General features: G+C 40.8%; 1 protein-coding gene across 5 annotated transcripts in view; it reads left to right on the plus strand.

Annotated features, from left to right (window-relative positions):
- AGAP1 (ArfGAP with GTPase domain, ankyrin repeat and PH domain 1) overlaps positions 1-20,702 on the plus strand; it is a 452,256-nt gene that overhangs the window by 251,150 nt on the left and 180,404 nt on the right. For all 5 annotated transcript variants that reach the window (XM_063116055.1, XM_063116056.1, XM_063116057.1 and 2 more), the window contains one exon: positions 6,689-6,857. In XM_063116055.1, the coding sequence (XP_062972125.1) occupies positions 6,689-6,857 (169 nt within the window). The remainder of the gene's footprint in view (positions 1-6,688; positions 6,858-20,702) is intronic.

Below are 20,702 nucleotides of genomic sequence, written 5' to 3' on the forward strand. Positions count from 1 at the left end.
GATTTGTATGAAGGCAGTATGATACTGGCCGTTTTATTCTCAATTCCTTTTCTTATAATGTCTAACGTGGAGTTTGCCTTCTTTACAGCGGCCGCATACGGGGTGGATATTTTCGTTGAGCTGTCCACCACAACCCCAAGATCTTTTTCTTGTTTGATCGCTGCCAGCTCAGGTCCCATTAAGTTATACTTGAAGTTGGGGTTTTTTGCCCCAACGTGCATCACCTTACACTTCCTTACATTGAACCACATCTGCCATTTGGATGCCCACTCTCTCAGCTTGGAGAGATCCCTTTGGAGCTCTTCACAATCCCTTTGTGTTTTAAATTTAGTGTCGTCAGCAAACTTGGCCACTTCACTGTTCTAATTCCAGATCATTTATGAATAAATTGAAAGGAATTGGTCCCAATACCGATCCCTGTGAGACCCCACTATTTACTTCCCTCCATCAGGAGAATTGATCATTTATTCCTACTCTCTGTTTTCTGTTCTCTAACCAGTTACTGATCCATAAGAGGACCTCTCCTCTTATTCCAGGACTGCTAAGTTTGTTCAGGAGTCTTTGGTGGGGGACTTTTATCAAAAGCCTTTTAGAAGTCCAAGTAAATAATGTCTGCATCTGTAGTATCCCTCCAGTTATGGAACACTTTCTGAAGGGAAATTTGCCAGGCACTAACATTGTTTTTCTTCTATCACCCGGTTAAGATCTCAGGCTTTAAAAATCTTTCCTATTTTAATTTCAGCTATATATTGTTAGTTTTTCTCCTGTTTATTTCTTGGTGTTTTCTCTCTCTCTTCATTTTTACTGTATCGTACTGACTTTGAACTGCTTTATAATTTCATTGTGTTGGTTTTATATTGTATTGTATTATATGTCAGAACTTTCAATTTTGTTCTATTTTTAAAATGTATGATGCCTAGAGAATTTGTTTTTTACTGGTATAACAATGATGATGATGATGATCATCTCTAATAGTCTCTTTCCTATGAGATCCAAATCTTAATGAAGATAGATGTTTAGAATTATCTGAATATTGCATTGCCCAGTATAAAATAAAATGGATCCAAGATGGTCACGTGTGTTCATATCCTAAACTTTTCAAATATTTCAGGTTAAACATTTCTTACCTGCCTGAGGCATGGTGGAAGAGAACTTAGGTCATTCTCTTGTTTTGGGCTAAGAACCTCTCCTCAACTGAGAAAAACTAAAGCTAGCTGGGTGGAAGCACCCACACCTCATCTGCTGCATAGGTCTATTAACTTGGTTATGTGCTGAAAATTTTGAACTCATTAAGTAGTCTTTCACTCAAACCTAACATACACTCTGAAGCTTGAGTTTCAGTTATGATGGTGATGATAACAAATGAAATAATAATTAAATAATAGGTATATACGCACAGTTGAGGTTCAGGAAGTCAGGGAATATTATATATATATATATATATATATATATATATATATATATACTCTATTTAACAAAACGGTTTTAAAAAAGTTAAAAAAAAATATAAAACATACAAGTCAGACAGCATTTCTAATAAATACACAAACACGATTTCTGTAGATGCTGAACCGAGCTTGTTTCCTTCAATTTACTGTGGTCAGAGGAAGAGGAAGTCAGGGAATATTATTTACATTGTACGCAGGTTATAAACATGTAACTGACTTTCACTGTAGCCACATGGTAGCTGTGTATACAGTTATGTAGATAGTATCTAGAGAACAATTAACTTTACAACTTAATTAGAACTGATTTGTGTGTGTTTTTAAGTTATGTTTCCGTTAAAAATACATTTTTTTCCTTAGTTTATTTCACTCTTTATGCTGTGGTTTTCTTCTGGTAGCAAATGACTTTGATCCAGCAACAATGGTGGTGGCCCTTGGAGGTGCAGAGGGAGGAGAGAAGAGGTGGGATATGTTCCTCCCCTTTCAGGCATCAGGAATTGCTTGAGCAGAATTCTATTCAGAGCTGCTCACTCTGGCAGAATAAAAACTCTGGCGTTTCAATTAGGGTTATTCTATAAGTATTGTTATAATTGCTATTGTTATTATATTGTTGTTGTTATAGCCATCATAATGGTTAGCTTCAGATGAGAGACTACTTACGGAGTTCAGATTTTTCCGTATCCGTGCACTTGTTTTTTTCCGTTCTGCTTGAAGGTTTTCATCCGGTGCTTAATGTGAAATAGCTCTAAATTTGTAAGGTGATTATTATTTCTGTGCAAGGATTCCTAGGGCAGTATCAAAAGTGATCTGAATGCTAATGTAAATCACATTGCACTAGTGTAAGGGACCTCTACTGCAACCCTAATTGTGTTAGCAGGCACAACAGGATACCCTAGAATAACTTTGCAACAAACTCTATTGGCAGTGCACCTGAGCACAGCATAATTTATGTTAGTGCTGGTATTGCATTGCATGCTGCCCCTACATTCCTGTGCTCACACTTTCCAAAACTGGGGTTCATGAGTCTCTACTTGAACTGTCATCAAAATCAGCACTCTGACTTTAGCTGCAGCAAGCTTCTTTTCAGGCTTTATTAGCATTGTGTTTATTCCCCAAGGAGCACAGTCTGTAAGAAGAACTTTAAAAATCACCACTGCTGCCATAGTGGAAGCATTCTCATAACAATAAACCATGGTTTGTTGTTATAAGAATGAGCAGCATTGAGCCTTGGGCACAAGCACAAGGGATGGAGATTAGAAACTCCTGCTTCTATAATTGGTTGTTTAATCTGAATGAAAAGGATTATGCCATGGTTTGAGGGCAAGTGGAACCTTTTGATCTCTTCCCATTGCTTGCAAAGGAATGAAAGACAAGGATGCACAATTCCCAATGCTCACTCGAAACCATGTAAATTCTCGAAACCATGTTTTGGAGGATTGTCTGAATATGACCTGTGTTTGGTCCGTAGTAAACCTATCCTTTGGTTTACTATGGACCAAACACAGGTCATATTCAGCAAATTTGAAAACAGTTTGAAAGGACTGGAGGAAGCTGTACAGCCATTCTTTGCTTTTTACAGAATGTCTAGCCTCCACTAGATCTTAGGGCTCAAGATGGTAAATGCTAATTTGCCATAAAAAATGGCAGCCAGACATTCCACCAGTTCCCAAACCATTTCCAGGCCTTTATGAGGATAAGGTCCAGATCCAGATCCCAGATTTGTATTCTTATATGCTGGCATATAAGGGGCATATCAGAGAGAGAATAATTCAGCCATTGGGATAATTTCTGCAAAATATATGTTTAGAGAAGACAAGAAAACATAAGGGGAGATCAAGATCACAAAATGTAGAATATTATTCTCATGAGATGTCCAAGAATCAGAATATTTATTATTCTCATGAGATGTTCAGGCAAAGCAGCAGTTTCTGCAGCTGAAACTCTCCCCACGGCCTGAGTTTGATCCCAGCAGAAGCTGGTTTCAGGCAGCTGGCTCGGGTCAACTCAGCCTTCCATCCCCCCGAGGTCGGTAAAATGAGTACCCAGTTAGCTGGGGGAAAGGTAATCACGGCCGGGGAAGGCAACGGCAAACCACCCCGCTATAAGGCCTGCCAAGAAAACGTCAGTAATGACTCAGTGCTTGCACGAGAGGTTCCTTTCCTTTCCTTCAACATATTTAGGAGGACATGTTAAATCTTAGGCTATCTATTCTGCCTGGTTTTTTAAAAAAATTATAAGTTATGTTTTACAATATCACTTTCTCTCCCCCCCCTATAATTGCTCTTGGATGTACACATCCCCATCTTTCCAACAACATTCTTTTTCCCCAGTTTTAATTGAATAGAATAAATTTTAATACTTTATAAAAAAAGAATCACATTTTTTGAAATTCAACAAAAATTGAGATCAGTGTTGGCTCTGACTGTGGTCTCTAAATTGAATCTTTTCTAGTCCAAAATAATATTTCTCACAGTTGTAATCAAAACATTATTTCAACATGTGTTACAGCTTTACGGGCAGTGGTCACATCTGTAGTCAAATTATCACCTCAACACCATTGTGTTTGCCCAAAAGCCAAGGGCATCTTCAGGAAGAAAAGCAATGGCAATCAATATAGTGAGAGTATTTTAGGGATTTATTGATAGATTAATGTGTTTTGAGTTTAACTTCAAGTACACATTGCCCACAGCTGACTAAGATGAAGTTGCCAGTTACTGATAACTGTAGGCAATTATGGATGTAGTATTTTGCCAGCACAAGAGATTGCATGCAGATCTCAGTTTAACAGAAGCATGTGCACCTTCCAGAGGTAAAATGTGTTTTCTCCACAGTATGCTGCTTACCAGCCATTGCTGTGCAAATATTCAAAGTAGATTAGATCCATGGCTTCATTTTATTATCTCTGTAGGAATCTGTTTGGTGTGCTAAGACCCTAATGGCGTATATATGCTGCCCCCAAACCAAATCCCCTTGAAAACAGCTCTACATAAGGTGGTAGCTGTGTTAAGCTGTGCTTCTGTCAGCAAGCTGAGCGCTGTGGGTTTCTGACATGGCACTCAATTGCTAGCAGGTTTCTCTCATTGCACCTCATTTGCATCTGGGACATCAATTAGCATGTTTGTTGAGACTAATTGAATGAAACTCAATCATAGCTCTTAATTGCTTGACTATGTGAAAAGAAATCACATTAATGCAGCTAATTAAGTGTATGGCAATAGATGCAACATAATTAGGAGCGGAATGTAAAAAACAAGAAATGGCAAAGGTGCGAGAGCCATGGGGTGCAGGGGATTCAGATGCTCAGTTACCTTGATATTGCCACATTTGGGGAGGGGGCTGTCCCTGCTGTGGTGCCTTTTTTTTTTTTAATGCTACTGAATTATGACCGTGGAAAACTTGAGAAGCAAAATGTAAATGGATTTGCAATTACTACTTTTTCAAGCTGTTGAGGGGCAGAAGACAGCACTTCTGGGGTGGGCCACTGTTGAGTGGGCTCTGGGGACTTGTTAAGTGCTGTTTAAAAGTACTTGGCTTTGAATTACCCTCGTGTCTTGTTAAAGGTTCTCTCTCTCTCCCCCCCCCCCCCCATTTTCTGCGATCAGCATTTTCTACAACTCACATCTAGTAAGGGAGTTTTCTTTGTAACATTTGCATATCAAAATCAGGCTTGCTGTCTTCTCTTTTATATAGCATATTCCAGATGACAGGGTCATCTTCATCTTTTTCTAATGCGATCATACGATAAATCATTGCTCTGAAGCAACTATGTTTCTTTGTAATGTACGCTTTTATTATTTTTTTTCTATGACAGCAAGTTTTGAGATGAGAAGGCATTGAGGTCTTCCTTGAAGGAAATTCAACATTCTACTTTTTTCTCGTGTGTGAAACAGTTACTGTTATTTACTTTATATGTGGTGAAAGGGACTGTTATACTAAATGGCATTAAAACATTAAAGAATAATTTTAATACAGCGATTTTACTTCATGATTTCAGTGAAAAACAGTATTGTCATTCTGCCCTCACCACATACCATTAAGACACCATGCTGTACTGTACTTGGAAAAAGTGGGGATTTTAAAAAATGATGCTAATACACTGTTGAAAAGTAGGATAATTATTTGAAAATCTTTAATTTCATTTACATTTAATATTTCATTAATATTTGCAGATGTTATTAATTTTATTTATTTATTTATTTTTACTGTCTAGTAGCTGAGGCCCTCTGGGGAGTTCACAATTACAGCCATAAAATACAACAAATTAAAACATAATATAAAGCTTTATTTTTTTAAAGTACCATATAAAACCAAAATAAATCCAGCAGCAGTTACAGCCCAGAGAAAGCCTGTGTGAAAAGATGTGTTTTCAGGAGGCATTTAAAGGATGTTGCAAGCGATGGTGCTTGCTGCTACATAGAAGGTTGAGGTTTTTCATGGCGACATTCTGTTTGTTTCGGAATGATAAGCAAGACCACCTCTGAAGATCTAAATGTTGTCTGGGTGTATATAAGGGAAGGTGGTCTGCAAGATAACCTGGTCTCAGGTTGTTTAGGGCTTTATAGGCTAATAACATAACCTTGTACGTGGCTCAGTAACTCATAAGAGACCATGAATAAACCGTTTATAATTAATTTGTAAACTCTTATTCTTTGCTGTAGTTCAGGCATAGACCTTTAGCAAGAATATCTTTGGAAATTAGATGTCAAGTATAGTTTTTGAACTGTTTCTAATCTCTTTCCTCTCCCCCAATAATAACTTCTTTAAAAAAATCATATATGCACACCACAGTTTTTATTCAACCAAAGCTTCCTTAAACGTTTGCATTGTCAAGCTTAATAGTACAGTTTTCTTTAAAATGTAGATACATAAATGTGAATTGGTACTCATCAGAGTGGCTTTGTTCTGTATTATAGATCTAATTCTGCTCTAATTCTTTCATTTCCGGTACACGTTTATGCCTTATATATAATGCCTGTTGAAATGTAGGCCCATTGTGTTCAGCATGACTGCTAGATTGATGGGGGTATACATATTCCTCTCTTTCTATAACACGTTAAACAAAGCTGCTGTATTATGGGATATATTACATGATTGAAAATGTTTCATTTTAGGGACAGACTCTTTGGGCAAATGGAACTGATCATGTGGCCCGTTTTGATCTAACCCATACTGTTCTGACACTGCATTTGTTATATTTTTCCACATCCTGTGGGGAAAAATATTTGTATTTTCTTATGATGCAGGACTATATGCAGAATGTTCATGGAAAAGAAATTGACCTTCTGAGAACCACAGTTAAAGTTCCAGGGAAGAGGCCGCCTCGAGCCACATCAGCATGTGCGCCCCTCTCCAGTCCAAAGACAAACGGCTTGTCTAAAGACATGAGCAGCTTGCATCTCTCTCCAAATTCAGGTAAGATAAATATTTTTAAAACAGCATGACCCCAGTTAGTTTTACCATTGCTTCTATTTTTAAAATTTAAAAGAATAAAATACCAAAAAGGCTGTTTGATTTATTCCCATACTATATACCTCTGTGTGAATTTAGTCATTGTCTTGTGAGTAAACACAATAAAGATAAAAATAATTGGAATCCCACTCATTAAGATTCTAGGTGTAATATGAATGAATATATTGCTACTTTGACCGAGTTCTCATTGAGTTACTTAAGCTGCAATCCTATACATACTTACCTGCTTCTGAATAGACCTGAATAGTATTGCTCTGCAAAGATGCAATTCTATGCACACTTAATTGGGGAGTAAGTTCCACTTAACTAGTGTGTCTTAACCTGTGACCTCCATAGGATTGGGCTATAACTCTGTCTGGACTGTACCACTTCAGATGACAGGTATGGGACTCCCATGATGAAATTCTACTCCATACAAAAAATCCCATTACATACATTGAGAAGGGTTCTAGTCCAGCGTTCACACATTTATTTTTCTATTTAAAGGGGGTGTATGGAGGAGTATTCGATCATGTGAGCCCCTACCTACAGTCTGAAGTGATAAAACCCACAAAGAGAAGTTAAAACCAGGCAAAGAGAAGTTGTTTAATCAGTTGCTTTACAGAAAGAAAATTAACATAACAATTAGCTAACTGAATTCATTAGTATCCTAAGAATAACACACTAAAACAGCTTTCAGGTAGTGAGAGGGATGAGGCCCACCTGGGCTCTGAGCCTGGCTTGGTCTTGTCTTCACCCTTTACCTGCCAATGGGGGACCAAGGAAAAAATTCTTTAACAACCAAATGTATTCCTCTGGTAGAAGTGTGGAGGGCTGGTGGGATGGGGTGGGGGGTTGATCAGCTCCCAGAGAGGAAAATTAAAACTGACCAAAAAATACCCTGGAAAGATCTGAACATGTGTTGTCCAGGTAACTAGTTAACATAAGTCTGAGTAAGGGAGGGTGGTGAATGAGAATAGTCAGACAGGAATGTGTAGAGATATACATGTCTGTGTCTATGCAGCCTGGCCATGTTATTTGTTGAGAGGCTTTTCCAGAAAAGGGGGTGAGGGAGGAAGCTTGGTTCATCACAACAAGTTACATAAAATTCTGTGTTTTCCCCACCCCTCACATATTCTTAAGGGCTCTTTGTTTCAGTTACCTAGACTAAGAAGTTCCAATATCTACTCCATTGTTTTGTGAAAAAAGTGGAGATCTTATGATTCCACTGGTCTACTGGGATGGCAGCATTGTATTCTTATCTCAGAGGCTCTGGAACTAGAAATAGTTGTTATGTACTCAAAGATGCTTTGGACTCGGGGGGCTATAACTAATTAGGACAATTAGCTGAATTTAATAAAGAGTCTTATATCATTTTCATGAATATCATGAACTCAAAAAAGAATTGGTAGACAAGTTAATCTTACCCAAGCAGAGGTTGCATAAGACTGAATCCCAAGAATTGAACCATCTTGGACGTGGGAGGAGTGGTCCAAGTAATGGAGAGAAGAGAAGAAGTCTGAAATGAGGGAATGGGGTGGGGGATGACATGGACAGAGAGGAGAACTGCACAAGACCAGGATTTACTAAATTGCATACTGAATCATTCACTGGGTAATTGAGAACCACCAGAGGCAATTTACTGAAGGGCCTTGGCCACTTATTCGTTGGTTTGACTGAAATGTCCCCAGGCTTGCCATTTTAGGAAATGTAGTTGGTGGGTGGGTGGTGCAGATCACACTACTTCCATCTGCTTGACTTCATGTGATTTGTGCTTCTGACCCACGTTTTTGGTTCTAAACACTGACTTACCAACAATTAAATGGGCTTATGAATGTACCTTTGCAAATAGTCGCAAATACCCTTCAAATACACTTTTTTATATAGTTTATCAATGCATGAATCCAAGAGGAGCCCAAGTCTTTGGGCCTTGCTGAATTCTGATGCATTACTAGTTACAACTTAGGCTATAAAATCTATCTGCTTTTTTTGCCCCTCACAGTGATAGAAAAGGCTAGTAATTCCTCACACAATGATAAAGAAGTAAGGTTGCATCTCACCAGAAAGAAAATTTGGCCTGGTGCTGTTTAACTTGGCTTTGATACATGATAATGGACTTTTCAGCAATGTGTGTGTGTGTGTCTGCACACAACATCACAGTTACACAAATGCATTCGGCTCATTTCAAAGCTGTTTTTATAACGGTAACTGGACATATTTGTGTGATTGTAGCTTTGAAATAAAAGGTGTCCTGGGATGCTGATTAGACAGTGATCTGCTAATGCTCACTTATCTTCTCCCTATCATGGTTTATTTCAGTTCTGTGTTCTCTTCCTTGTCTTCTGCGCACTATTTCCTTTTGCGTTGGTGTTGCATGCAAGCGGAGAGGGTATTTTCTGAGGTTCAAGTTACAACTACCTTTCACCTTCCCCTGTCAGTTTTTATAGTGCAAAAGCCTCATTCCCCATCCCCTTAAAGCAGGGGTGAGCAACTTGTGGCCCCTCAGGTGTTCCTGTTCCTGTTGTTGTTGTTGTTAAGCTGAACAACCACCTGTCAGGTCTGCTTTAAGGTGGATTCCTGCATTGAGCAGGGGGTTGGACTCTATGGCCTTAGAGGCCCCTTCCAACTCTACTATTCTATGATTCTATGATTCTGATTGTTACTACTACTATTGTTATTGTTATTATTTCTTACCTGCCTCAATCCAAAGGGAGAGGCAGGTAAGAAATAATAACAACAACAACAACAGCCTCACAACAATACAATATAAATAAAATACATAAGTTTAATTAAAAGAGCATATAAAACCAATACAATATCAAAACAACAACAACAATCAAGACATCTTAAAATTCTTGGTTTAAAATTCATCTGGGTAAGCCTGTCAGAAAATGCTAGTCTTTATAGCTGTCTTAAACTCAGAGAGAGAGAGTTAAGTTGACAAATCTCCTCTGGCAGGCCGTTCTACAGTCTGGGGACAACAGAAGAAAAGGTCCTCTAGGTAACAGTTGTCTGTCTAGTTTCGGCTGACTGAAGTACGTTCTCCCCAGAGGACCTGAACATGCGAGGTGGATTATATGGGAGAAGGTAATCCCGCAGGTAACCTGGACCCAATGACAAACACCTTGTACTTCTCCCAGAAACTAATTGGTAGCCAGTGGAGTCATTTTAATGTTGATGTAATATGGTCACCCCTAGGTGTGTTGGTGACCAACCTGACTGCCATATTTTGAACTAGTTGAAGTTTCCAGACTAGGTACAAAGGTAGCCCTATGTACAGCACATTACAGAGGTCCAGCCTCGAGGTTACCGGTCTTTAGGTTTTCCAACTCTAGGAAAGGGTGCAGCTGACGCAACAGCCAAAGCTGATAGTAGGCACTCCTAACGTCGCATCTATCTGGGCTGTCATTTGGAGTGCCGGATCTAGGAGCCACCCCCAAGCTGCAAACGCAGTCTTTCAGGGCGAATGTAACCCCATCCAGAACTTGTTGACACACCTCCAAACCCAGGTTAGGGCCTTTGACAATAAGCACCTCCATCTTGTCTGGACTCAGCTTGAGTTTGTTTTTCCTCATCCAGCCCATTACTGCCAGGGAGCCCTGGAGAAAGGCCAATAGAAGAGTAAAAGCCCCCCACAGTAACTGGGAAAAGATGGAGCATGAAATTTCACTCCAGGAGTCCCATGAATAGACTCACATACGGAAACCTTATCTCATTACTAGTAGGTCTGAAGATGAATTCCCTGCAAGATAGCATTTGGAGGAAATAGAAAACTACAGTAACCAAGGAGAGTAGATTTAGCAGCCCCTGGGTTTGGGGTCAGTCCAGGTCTATACCCTTTTGAAATGTGTTAGGGGTATACTTTTTTCTTCCTTTAAGTATGGATGTACTTCCAAGGGGATTGGATTGTTATAGATGTTGCACCAAACATCTGTAACAAAACCAAACATTTTTCATGAAAAATTGTTTGAATCAGTGCAAATTTAGCTCATTTAATCTCTTTTATTACATTTCTATACTGTATGCTCCCACTGTCTCATAGGTCATCATACAGGGCAACCAAGGCTGTTTCTATGCCAAAACCAGGCCTGAACCTCAACTGAATTAGTCTCATACAAGTGCATCTAGAGCTGGTTTGCAACCATGCACTCAAGGACATTTTCCACCGGCCTAAAGTTATTAAGCATCCTCAGGTCCAGGGAGGGTTTCTTCAGGAGTAGTCTAACCACTGTCTCTTTCAGCTGTACTGTGAATTACTCCCTTCTTCCTGCCAGATTTTCTAAGCCCAAAGGGTCAAGGATTCAATGCAGAAGTGATTGCATGAACTTGCCCTAGCACTTTGTCAGTATCTTTGAACTGTACCAACTGAAACTTATCCAAGAACTCAACAAGGGTTTGCTCTGGATACCCCGTCTTATGCACCTGCTGTAACACTGAAATCCAAGTCCTGGCGGATGCAAGAGTTTTTATTCTGAAAGTGCCTATCAAGTGTATTACAGTGGGCTTCAGACACTTCCATGGTGTCCTTAGGACTAGCATGTTTTAATCCCCGGTCGACCCTTAAAAGTTCCCATTGGTGACACATAGAGGATTCAATAGAGGCAGTTAGAAATTGTTTCTTTGATGCCTTCACTGCCTCCAAATATATGTGACCATAGGCACTCATCAATGTTTGATTGCATCCACTAAGAGTTTTTCTTCATCTGCACTCAAACCATCTCCTGTTTTGTTTCATTGCTTTCAACTCTGGAGTATACGAGTATTGCTTTCAACTCTGAAGTAAACGAGCTCTATTCCGGAAAGGGCATTCAGGAGCAATTGTGTCAACCACCCTACATTCCACAGATCGATAGGGTTTTGACAGGAGAGGCAACCATATCAGCGAGAACCGCACCCCTCCATGCCTCGAACTCCCTGGAAACCATTCATGTCCATTAGTTTCCTGGGGCGGACATCTTTCCCTCTACACCCTTGCAGAGGGAAAAATCCGCCGTAAGTCTAAACCTCAGCAGGTGATGATGATCTGACCATAACAAAGGGACTGATTCAAAGTCCCCCACCTTCAGACCATCAACTCCATGTCTAGTTGCGGGGAGAAGAAGAAAAGTCTAGAGTATGTTTCACTAATGTATTAACCCAGTGACAAGGTAGGACAGTCCCATGGTTGCCAGGGAGACAATGACATCGTGAGCCGCCCTGGGCAAAGTTCTCTTGGTATGAAAATCTCCCAAAAGCAGCAGTCTGGCGGACCTCAACAGCACACCCAAGACCACCTCCATCAGCTCAGGCAGGGAGACTGTTGAGCAGCAGGCTGAGCAGTATACCAACAAAATCCCCATTCTGTTCTGCTGGCTTCTTATATTTACCTCAATTTTCTTTTCTTGCAACCATACAATGGAAAACAGAAACCTGCTGTTAATCTCTGTCCTGGCAATAAGTAAAATATTTAGATTTTTAAAAGTGTTTTTTAAACAAAATACAAATGTTTAAGGAAAGAATTTATACTGAATTTCTGCTCAAATTTAATTATTATTCTTTTTGTGTAAAATGGTGAAGTATTGCATAGTTTTTAATTTCTGACTCCTGGAGCATTTGGACACTATTATATTTAATGAATACTTATATAATCCTCCATAATAAAAAAAAATGGGACAGAAGAAGTATCCCTGCAACAGAATCTGAATTACTGCTACAGTTCGAATGATAGAACTTTGATCCAGCATTTCTACCCATAGGGATTCAGAAGCCCACTTGGAGACTAAAGATGCTGCTTGTGTCACTTTCTCCAAATCAAATGACTATTTTTTAATCCCAAACTATTTTTTAAATTTTCTGTTTTTGCTCAAACAGTTGACGGGATTATCCATTTAACCTCAGAGCACAGGTGAAGGGAAAAGCTGGGCCCTAAATCCATAGGTAGAACTCCCTTGAAAGAGACCACAGGATCTTTCTAGATAGCCCGTTTTCATAAAGCACTATAATAGATCCATGTTTATCTACAATGGATAATGTATTATTTTCCTTTAGAGGAGTCTCGCAAGGAAGCAATAAGGGCTATTAACAAAGACAGTTTTCTTTTTAGAACTACTTTGATTTAGTTTACCTGAATATGAGAAGAAATGACAATTAATGTAGGCTGTCTAACTGTTGAACATGCTGGAATGTTAAGTTCCTTGTTTTACCTTCCTAATTGGAAACATTTTGTCATAAGGGTGATTATAAGTGGGCTACTGCTTTTGACCTTGTACAATGTCTGAGACTCTCTGTCTTCCTATCCTTGTAAAAATTACCAGGTGGGGGTCCTTATGATTTAAGGCAAGGAAGAGTTTGTCTCAGCCCCCACTATTCAAGTTGGTTGTTACTTTGAACTTTTTAACCATAAAAATTGAGTTTGCTCTTTTCCGTTTTCCCTCACCATCTCTTGTTCCTTTTGCATTATGTCTTTGAGCTTGTAAGTCTGCGGGCACAGGCTGTCTTCTTTGATACTGACCTCACATAAGTCGCCCTGGGAGCCTCAGCTGAAAGGCAGTTGCTTAAATAAATAAATAATCTGATTATTCCTGTGAACGCTATGAAAATCACAAATGCTCCGCTAACTCTATCCTAGTGCAGTGTCCCCTCCACCCCTGAATTTCTGAATATTGTTTCAAATAATACCTTCCTATACCATGAAGAAAAAAATCTGGAATTGGACGCAGAGAGTGTAAATAAGATTAAATATCCTTCCATTGTTCTCTCCTATCTGATTCCAGTATTTTAGGATAACTTACAATATTATTCCCTCATGTAAAAAGAATTAAAATATAAGCCCAGATTGTAAGAAACAATCTGTCATTCAGCAATTTCCAATATTTATTTATTATTCAATGAAATTAACGGTATGTCTTGGTCCAATTTCTTAATCCATTTACAAGAGTTCGGTGCAAACCTGCCTGCATGCCAAGGTCACATGACCAGTGGATCCTACACAGCAGTGGCTGCTGTTTTGTTGCCAGGGGTTACTCATGTCAGTATTCACAGAGCCATTTAATATTTTCAGTTGAAAAATAATTTAGAAACCTAAGCTTGTAAATTCCACTCTTCTTCAAAGTTGCCATAGAACCTTTTTGTAAACTAAGAGAACCTGTGGTGGACGTATTATTACCAACTTAATTGTTAAATGTGAATGTGCCTGCACAGCTATTATATAAAGGTATACAAGAAATCCAGATTGGATAAATACTCTGAAAGATATTTCATGACCTCTTATATTTGCTTCCCGATACCCCTGCCTCACACATGAAGAATGGGGACAGGCCAAATCGATGGGACACTTCCTCCCATATGTACGTTCCCATACCCCCAAGTTCATCAGTGGGGGCCCTCCTGTTTTGTTCTCTCAGGGCTTGTAATCCCTGGTGTTTTAAAATTCCTGCTTATTTCTTGGTTGGTTTAATCTCCTAATTTTTAGTCTGTTTTATCTGCTTGGTTTTATACTGTATTTTTATCATGCTGCCTTTGTATGTGCTTTTGTATTTTTACTCTGTTGGTTTTATAATGAACTATGTTTTTAGACTCTTGAATTTTATTTTATTTCAAAATAGTATGATGCCTTGAATTTTTTTTAATAAATATAATAAATATAGTTCAGTAACATCCAAGGCCATTGAATACCAGCAATGGATAATGTTTGAATAACAGATAATACACAAATTACATAAACAAGAACAAGTCCCCAGTGTTCAAAATTCGGCAATAATTGGCATGCCAACGTACAAATCAGTATGTTTTTTGTTTTCAGAGGCCTCTGCGGTACAACTTTCCTCCTAAACTGCAGATAGGAATAGAGTTTAACAGTAAATGTTCAGATGGACAGTAAGAATACAGTTGATTCCATTATTGCAAAATGGTTCATTCCTGAGGAAAGTATCAGCTATTACCAGCCCCTTTTAAGCTAAAAAGAGCCTTCAGTGCAGCATGCTTTCAGACGTTGTAATCAGTATTAGAAGAATCCTGTGCGCAGCTGCTATATGAGAAAAACCTATCCGTTTGTGTGTCAAATGAGGCAGAAGCATTGGATCACAATTTTGTGTCGTTATCTGGATGTCAGACACAATTTAATTTTATTGGTAAAATTAAGTATTGATATCAAATAAACTGGAGCATCAATTAAAATGCCTTATTTGGCTGCTAAATCCATGATCAGTATATTGTTTATCCTATCACACAGGAAGAGAAGGGATATAGAGCAGAGTATAGGAATAAATGCACAGTTCTTGCAATGCAAGTGTGTTAAAAGTGGGCTATACAGACGGATGCTTTTTAACTTGTTTATCTGGAGTTAGTGGTGAGCAGTGGGAGGGCCACATTTGCTGACAACAACTAATTAAGGACAGCAAAGGTGTCCAAAAAATCTCTCCAAAGTGCAAGCGCTATCCTAGAGTGACCACATAGAAAAGAGGGCAGGGCACCTGCAGCTTTAACTGTGGTGATGAAGAGGGAATTTCACCAGGTTCCCCCTATATACAAATGACACCTGCTGAAATTCCCTTTTCTATGCAACTGTCAAAGATATAGGAGCTCTGTCCTCCTTTTCATAGGATCACCCTATGTTACTACATCTCAAAAAGGATGTTGTAGAACTGGAAAGGGACAACCAGAATTATTAAGGGGCTAGAGCAATTTCCCTAAGGAAATTTTACAAAATTTGACGCATTTTAATTCAGAAAAAGGGTGAGTAAGTAGGGACTTGAAAGCGATGTCTAGAATTATACATGTTGTAGAGGACGTGTATTAGGGAGGTGTTTTTCTCCCTCTCTCAAAATACTAGAACCCAGTTTCATCCAATGAAGCTGAATGGTGACAGATTTCAGGACACGTGAAAGGAAGTACTGCTTCATACAGGCTATATTTAATCTATGGAATTTGCTTCTGCAAGATATAGTGAGGGCCACCAGCCTGGATGGCTTTAAAAGTAGATTAGACAAATTCATGGAGGATAAGACTTTCAATGGCTATTGTCTTTGATACTTCTGGTATCAAAGCCAGCATGCCCCTCGATACCAGTTGCTAGAGCATGGAAGTGGGATGGTGCTATCATATTCATGTCCTACTTGTGGGCTTTCCCACAGGCATCTGGTTGGCCACTTTGCAAAAAGAATGCTGGACTACATACCCTTTTGGTGTGATCCAGCACAGCTCTTCTTAAATTCTTATGGAAACCGTTCTTACGTTCCCAAATAGCCTACCCAAATCTCATTTCCTTTTTATTTATTTATTTATTACATTTCTATACCGCCCAATAGCCGGAGCTCTCTTTTTAAACTTAAAATACCTTAACTTTGGTCTTTCACCTAAACTATGGTCTTTCATGTAGAACAAGGCTTGTGTCAAGTGCCAGGATGGTCAGCACCAGCCTCCACTGGGCCCTCAGCATAGTGTTGCCACTGGGCCCCTCACTTACACACCACCTCAGCTACCCCCCAATTCCAGCCAGCTAGCTAGCCAGCCCTCTCTTGTTGCCTCCTTCCCTCCCTCCTTTCTTTCTACCTACGTACCTACCTACCTACCTACCTAGCAGTGGTGGATTCTCCTCCTCCTCCTCCTCCTCCTCCTCCAAGCCCAGCTGGCAGCACTAGCAGAACTGCAGAGTCCACATCACACCACTTCATTTCAAGACAAAACTTATTTTATTAACCTTATGTTTTGAGTAGCAGCGATCTGAACCAATCAGGCACTGCCATTGGGGTTGGGGAGAGCAGGATGGCTAGTAAGGACAGAGAAGCAGCAAAAAGACTGGACCAAGCATTTGGATAACTATAGAGCATTTTAGTTCTTAAGATATATTTTTTTTATACTTCAATTTTCAAATACTTCTAAGCCTTTTCTTTCCGGAATTAGGTCTTAGGATATTTTCTGAACTTGGGACTTTGTCTTGTTTCTGAAGATGGGACTTGGAATCATTTCAAGACTTGAAACTATCTTAGAATCAAAGTACATTAACCCCTTTAATTCCAAATTTGGTTAACCAATTAAGTGCCATTACGTTTTTGGTTCTTTAACAGAAAGGAGCCTTCATCCTATGTTGGATCTCAGGGACATCAGCACTTAGATTGTTCCCAGGAAGTCCTGTATTGCAACCCTTTCCAATATCCTTCGTGTTCTTCATTGGAACAACTGGTATGCAAGTGTAGACCATAGGTGATGGAATTTTCTGGTTCAGTCCCATCACGTGCACCTACACATTACAGTAGATTTCCTCCACAACCTCAGTTTTTGTATTAACCCAGAGAAGTAGCACCTATGACCTTCCCAAGAAATCCACTTCATTGGATCTCACCGAGATGAAATTCAAGGTTGGACTTACAGGCCAGCAATGTTTAATAACAGAACAAGTGTCTTGAATATCTTGCTGTGGTCCATTCCCATCATCACCAGATCCAGTGAGATTGGGCATATTGTATTCTAGTAGCACTGTGGTTCTTCATCGTGGTCTCTATGCATCACACATATGGGGCTCTGCGCCTGCGCTGAGACCCGAACCGGAACTTTCTATAGCTTAGGGAAACGTTTTTGGCGGGAACCCCTCTCCCACGCTACTGCGCATATCCCTGGGGTTCCCGCCCTTACCTCAGTTCTTCGTCGTCCGCCATTGTGCAAAGACCTCATAACCGTTCCTCTAGCTTTTCTCTAAAATAATCTTATTACTCTTCAAACCCTTGAAGATATCTTTCTTCTACTCTTCTCTCTCTGCTTCTTCTAGATAATAATAATAATAATAATAATAATAATAATAATAATAATAATATTTTTCATCCCTCTCTTCTCCTATTCCTCTGAGTGATCCTCAGATCACGGTCGCCTCAGGCGCATGGCCATGAATGGGAAAAGGCCCTGAAGGCCACTGAACCCACGCCGCAGAGGCAAACGGAAATATCCTCCTCAAGGACAATGAGCAGGGACCACAGCCCTGAGATCCAGTCCTTTGTCATAACTGAGGAGATGATGGTGGAAATCAGGGCCATACCCCTGACGCCAGGCCGATCCCTTGGGATATCCGCAGCCAAGAAGACTGCCAAAAAAGGCGCGGATCCCAATATCGGCAGAGTAATCGGTGCTCATGGGGGAAATCAGGGCCATACCCCTGACGCCAGGCAGATCCCTTGAGGTATCCGCAGCCAAAAGGACTGCCAAAAAGGCGCGGACCTCAAAATCGGCAAAGCAATCGGAGACGATGGCGGAAATCAGGGCCATACCCCTGACGCCAGGCCGATCCCTTGGGATATCCGCAGCCAAGAAGACTGCCAAAAAAGGCGCGGATCCCAATATCGGCAGAGTAATCGGTGCTCATGGGGGAAATCAGGGCCATACCCCTGACGCCAGGCCGATCCCTTGAGGTATCTGCAGCCAAAAGGACTGCCAAAAAGGCGTGGACCTCAAAATCGGCAAAGCAATCGGAGACGATGGCGGAAAACAGGGCCATACCCCTGACGCCAGGCCGATCCCTTGCGGTATCCGCAGCCAAAAAGATTGCCAAAATGGCGCGGATCCCGAAATCGGCAGAGCGATCAAAAAGGAAAAACAAAAGAGAAAGGAGGCCGACAAACATTCCTCCTCTAGGGCTGCGACCGTAGTAACGGTGTCACCCAGGGCCATCACCATATCGAGGCCAATTACAGTACCGACGCAAACCTCGATACCACAAAATTCTTTGATACCGACTCCCATACCGACAGCCAGAAACTCAATGTCGGACGGAGAGATCCGTGACTCGGTATCAGCCATTTCGATACTGTGCGCTGCCGGACAAACAAGTTCCTCAACCTACGGTACCGGCACCGCCTAGTCATCGAGAGAGGCCTTTACCTTCTCAACCAGACTATGATCGAATCTTCCAATACTCAGGATATCATAGACATGAATTATATGACTGGGAGTATTACCGACCCCAGGAATACTATCCAGATTAATGTACACAGGAGGAGTACTATGCATACCCTTCTCCCCCTACCAGGGTCATTCGAGTCTCATCACCTCGGGCCCTAACTCCATCAGGGCACCATAGCAGAATAGATACATCGATACTGAGGGTTATTGCAGGTACCGAGGGTTACTGCATCGTCTTCGGTACCGCACTGTGAACAAGCATTGCCACCTGACGATGATTATAGGTCTGACTCAGATTCAATAGCGTCGCAGCCTCGATGCCGTCATCAGAGGACAAAGTTAACAACCATGATCCAGCTTCTCCATCGGATGATATGGGAAGTTTTTCAGATCATATCCTCAGGATGGCACGGCCTTTATGCTTGGGCATCGAACAACCTGCAGAGGTTGAAAATGACCCAATATATGATGTGTTTAAGACAGAGTCAAACTCTATACTCGCAATTCCGTTCCCTCCTACCTTGAAACGCACGACTCAAGTCTCATGAGAAACACCGTGCGCAATTCAACCAACTTCCAAACGATTGGAAGCAATGCATAAACTACAGGAGGCTAACGCAGAATTCTTATTCCAGCATCCTAAGCTCAATTCAATAATTGTTGAATCTGCTCAGGGCAAATCACAAATAAAAATTTCCTTTGAAATAATAATAATAATAATAATAATAATAATAATAATAATAATAATAATAATAAGTTCCCTCTGCGATCATTACCCGAGGGAAAACAAGAGTTAGCTACGATTTTTCAATCCGAGGCTACAGCCATAGCGAGGCTACAGCTAAATTCTGCCAGATATCAGACAGACTCGCATTCTAAATCCATGATAGGACCAATAGCACTCCGTCGCCATGCCTGGCTAAGATCAGCCAATCTCAGCAACTAAACCAAATCAAGAGTAGAGAACCTGCCCTTCGCGACCCCAGTACGATAAGCAGCCTGCTAAGCAACAACAGCAGCTACAAAGGAAAAGGCCTTATCAGGGTCGTTACCAGCAAAACAGACGACAACCTGATTTTTTCCAAAAGGCAGCGTCTTGACTTTCTTGACTCCTTGATGCTCACCATCATTGAGAAGGGGTATGCCATCGAGTTCGATACCCTCCCTCCTTCTTCGGGAGTGAAAGTAACAGCGCCGTCCCCTCCTCTGCTGCTCGAGGTGCAAACCCTGCTAACAGGGGAGCCATCTTGCATGTACCCGCGGAGGAGATCAACCAAAGGTTCTTTTTGCGCTACTTCACGGTCCCGAAGAAGGATGGGGTCTTCGACCGATAATGGACTTAAGACAATTGAACAAGTACATCACCACCACCACCACCAAAAAAAAAAATCATCTGTATGATAACAATTACTTCCATCCTCTAATTGTTACATACGGGAGTGTGGTTTGCGGTAGTAGACCTGAAGGATGCGTATTCCGCATTTCCATCAGGAAGTTGCGTCAAACTCACCTGCGTTTCTCCATCGACACTCAGCAGTTCCAATTTTCCGTTCTTCCCTTCGGCCTCTCGACAGCACCGAGGGTCTTTATGAAGGTCATGGCTGTAGTGTATGCACATCTAAGACAAAAAGGGGTGCACATATATCCATACTTATACAACTGGCTTCTGGTGGCGGAAGACAGCCATACACTCCAGGACAGCATAGTCATGACTCTCACACTTCTAGACTCTCTGGGAATTCGGGTCAACAACGACAAATCAATATGGACTCCCCAGAGAACAATAGACTTTATAGGGGTGACTCTATCCTCCCTGGATGGAAGAGCATACCTCCCTGTAGCGAGAGCAAGGTCCCTTCGAGAACTGATCCTCGACACCGAAAGCCAAGCAAGACCCTCGGCGTGGACAGTTCAAAGACTGCTAGGTCTAATGGCAGCGACCGC

The sequence above is a fragment of the Elgaria multicarinata genome, chromosome 2, assembly GCF_023053635.1.
Source record: "Elgaria multicarinata webbii isolate HBS135686 ecotype San Diego chromosome 2, rElgMul1.1.pri, whole genome shotgun sequence".
NCBI classification, from domain to species: Eukaryota; Metazoa; Chordata; class Lepidosauria; order Squamata; family Anguidae; genus Elgaria; species Elgaria multicarinata.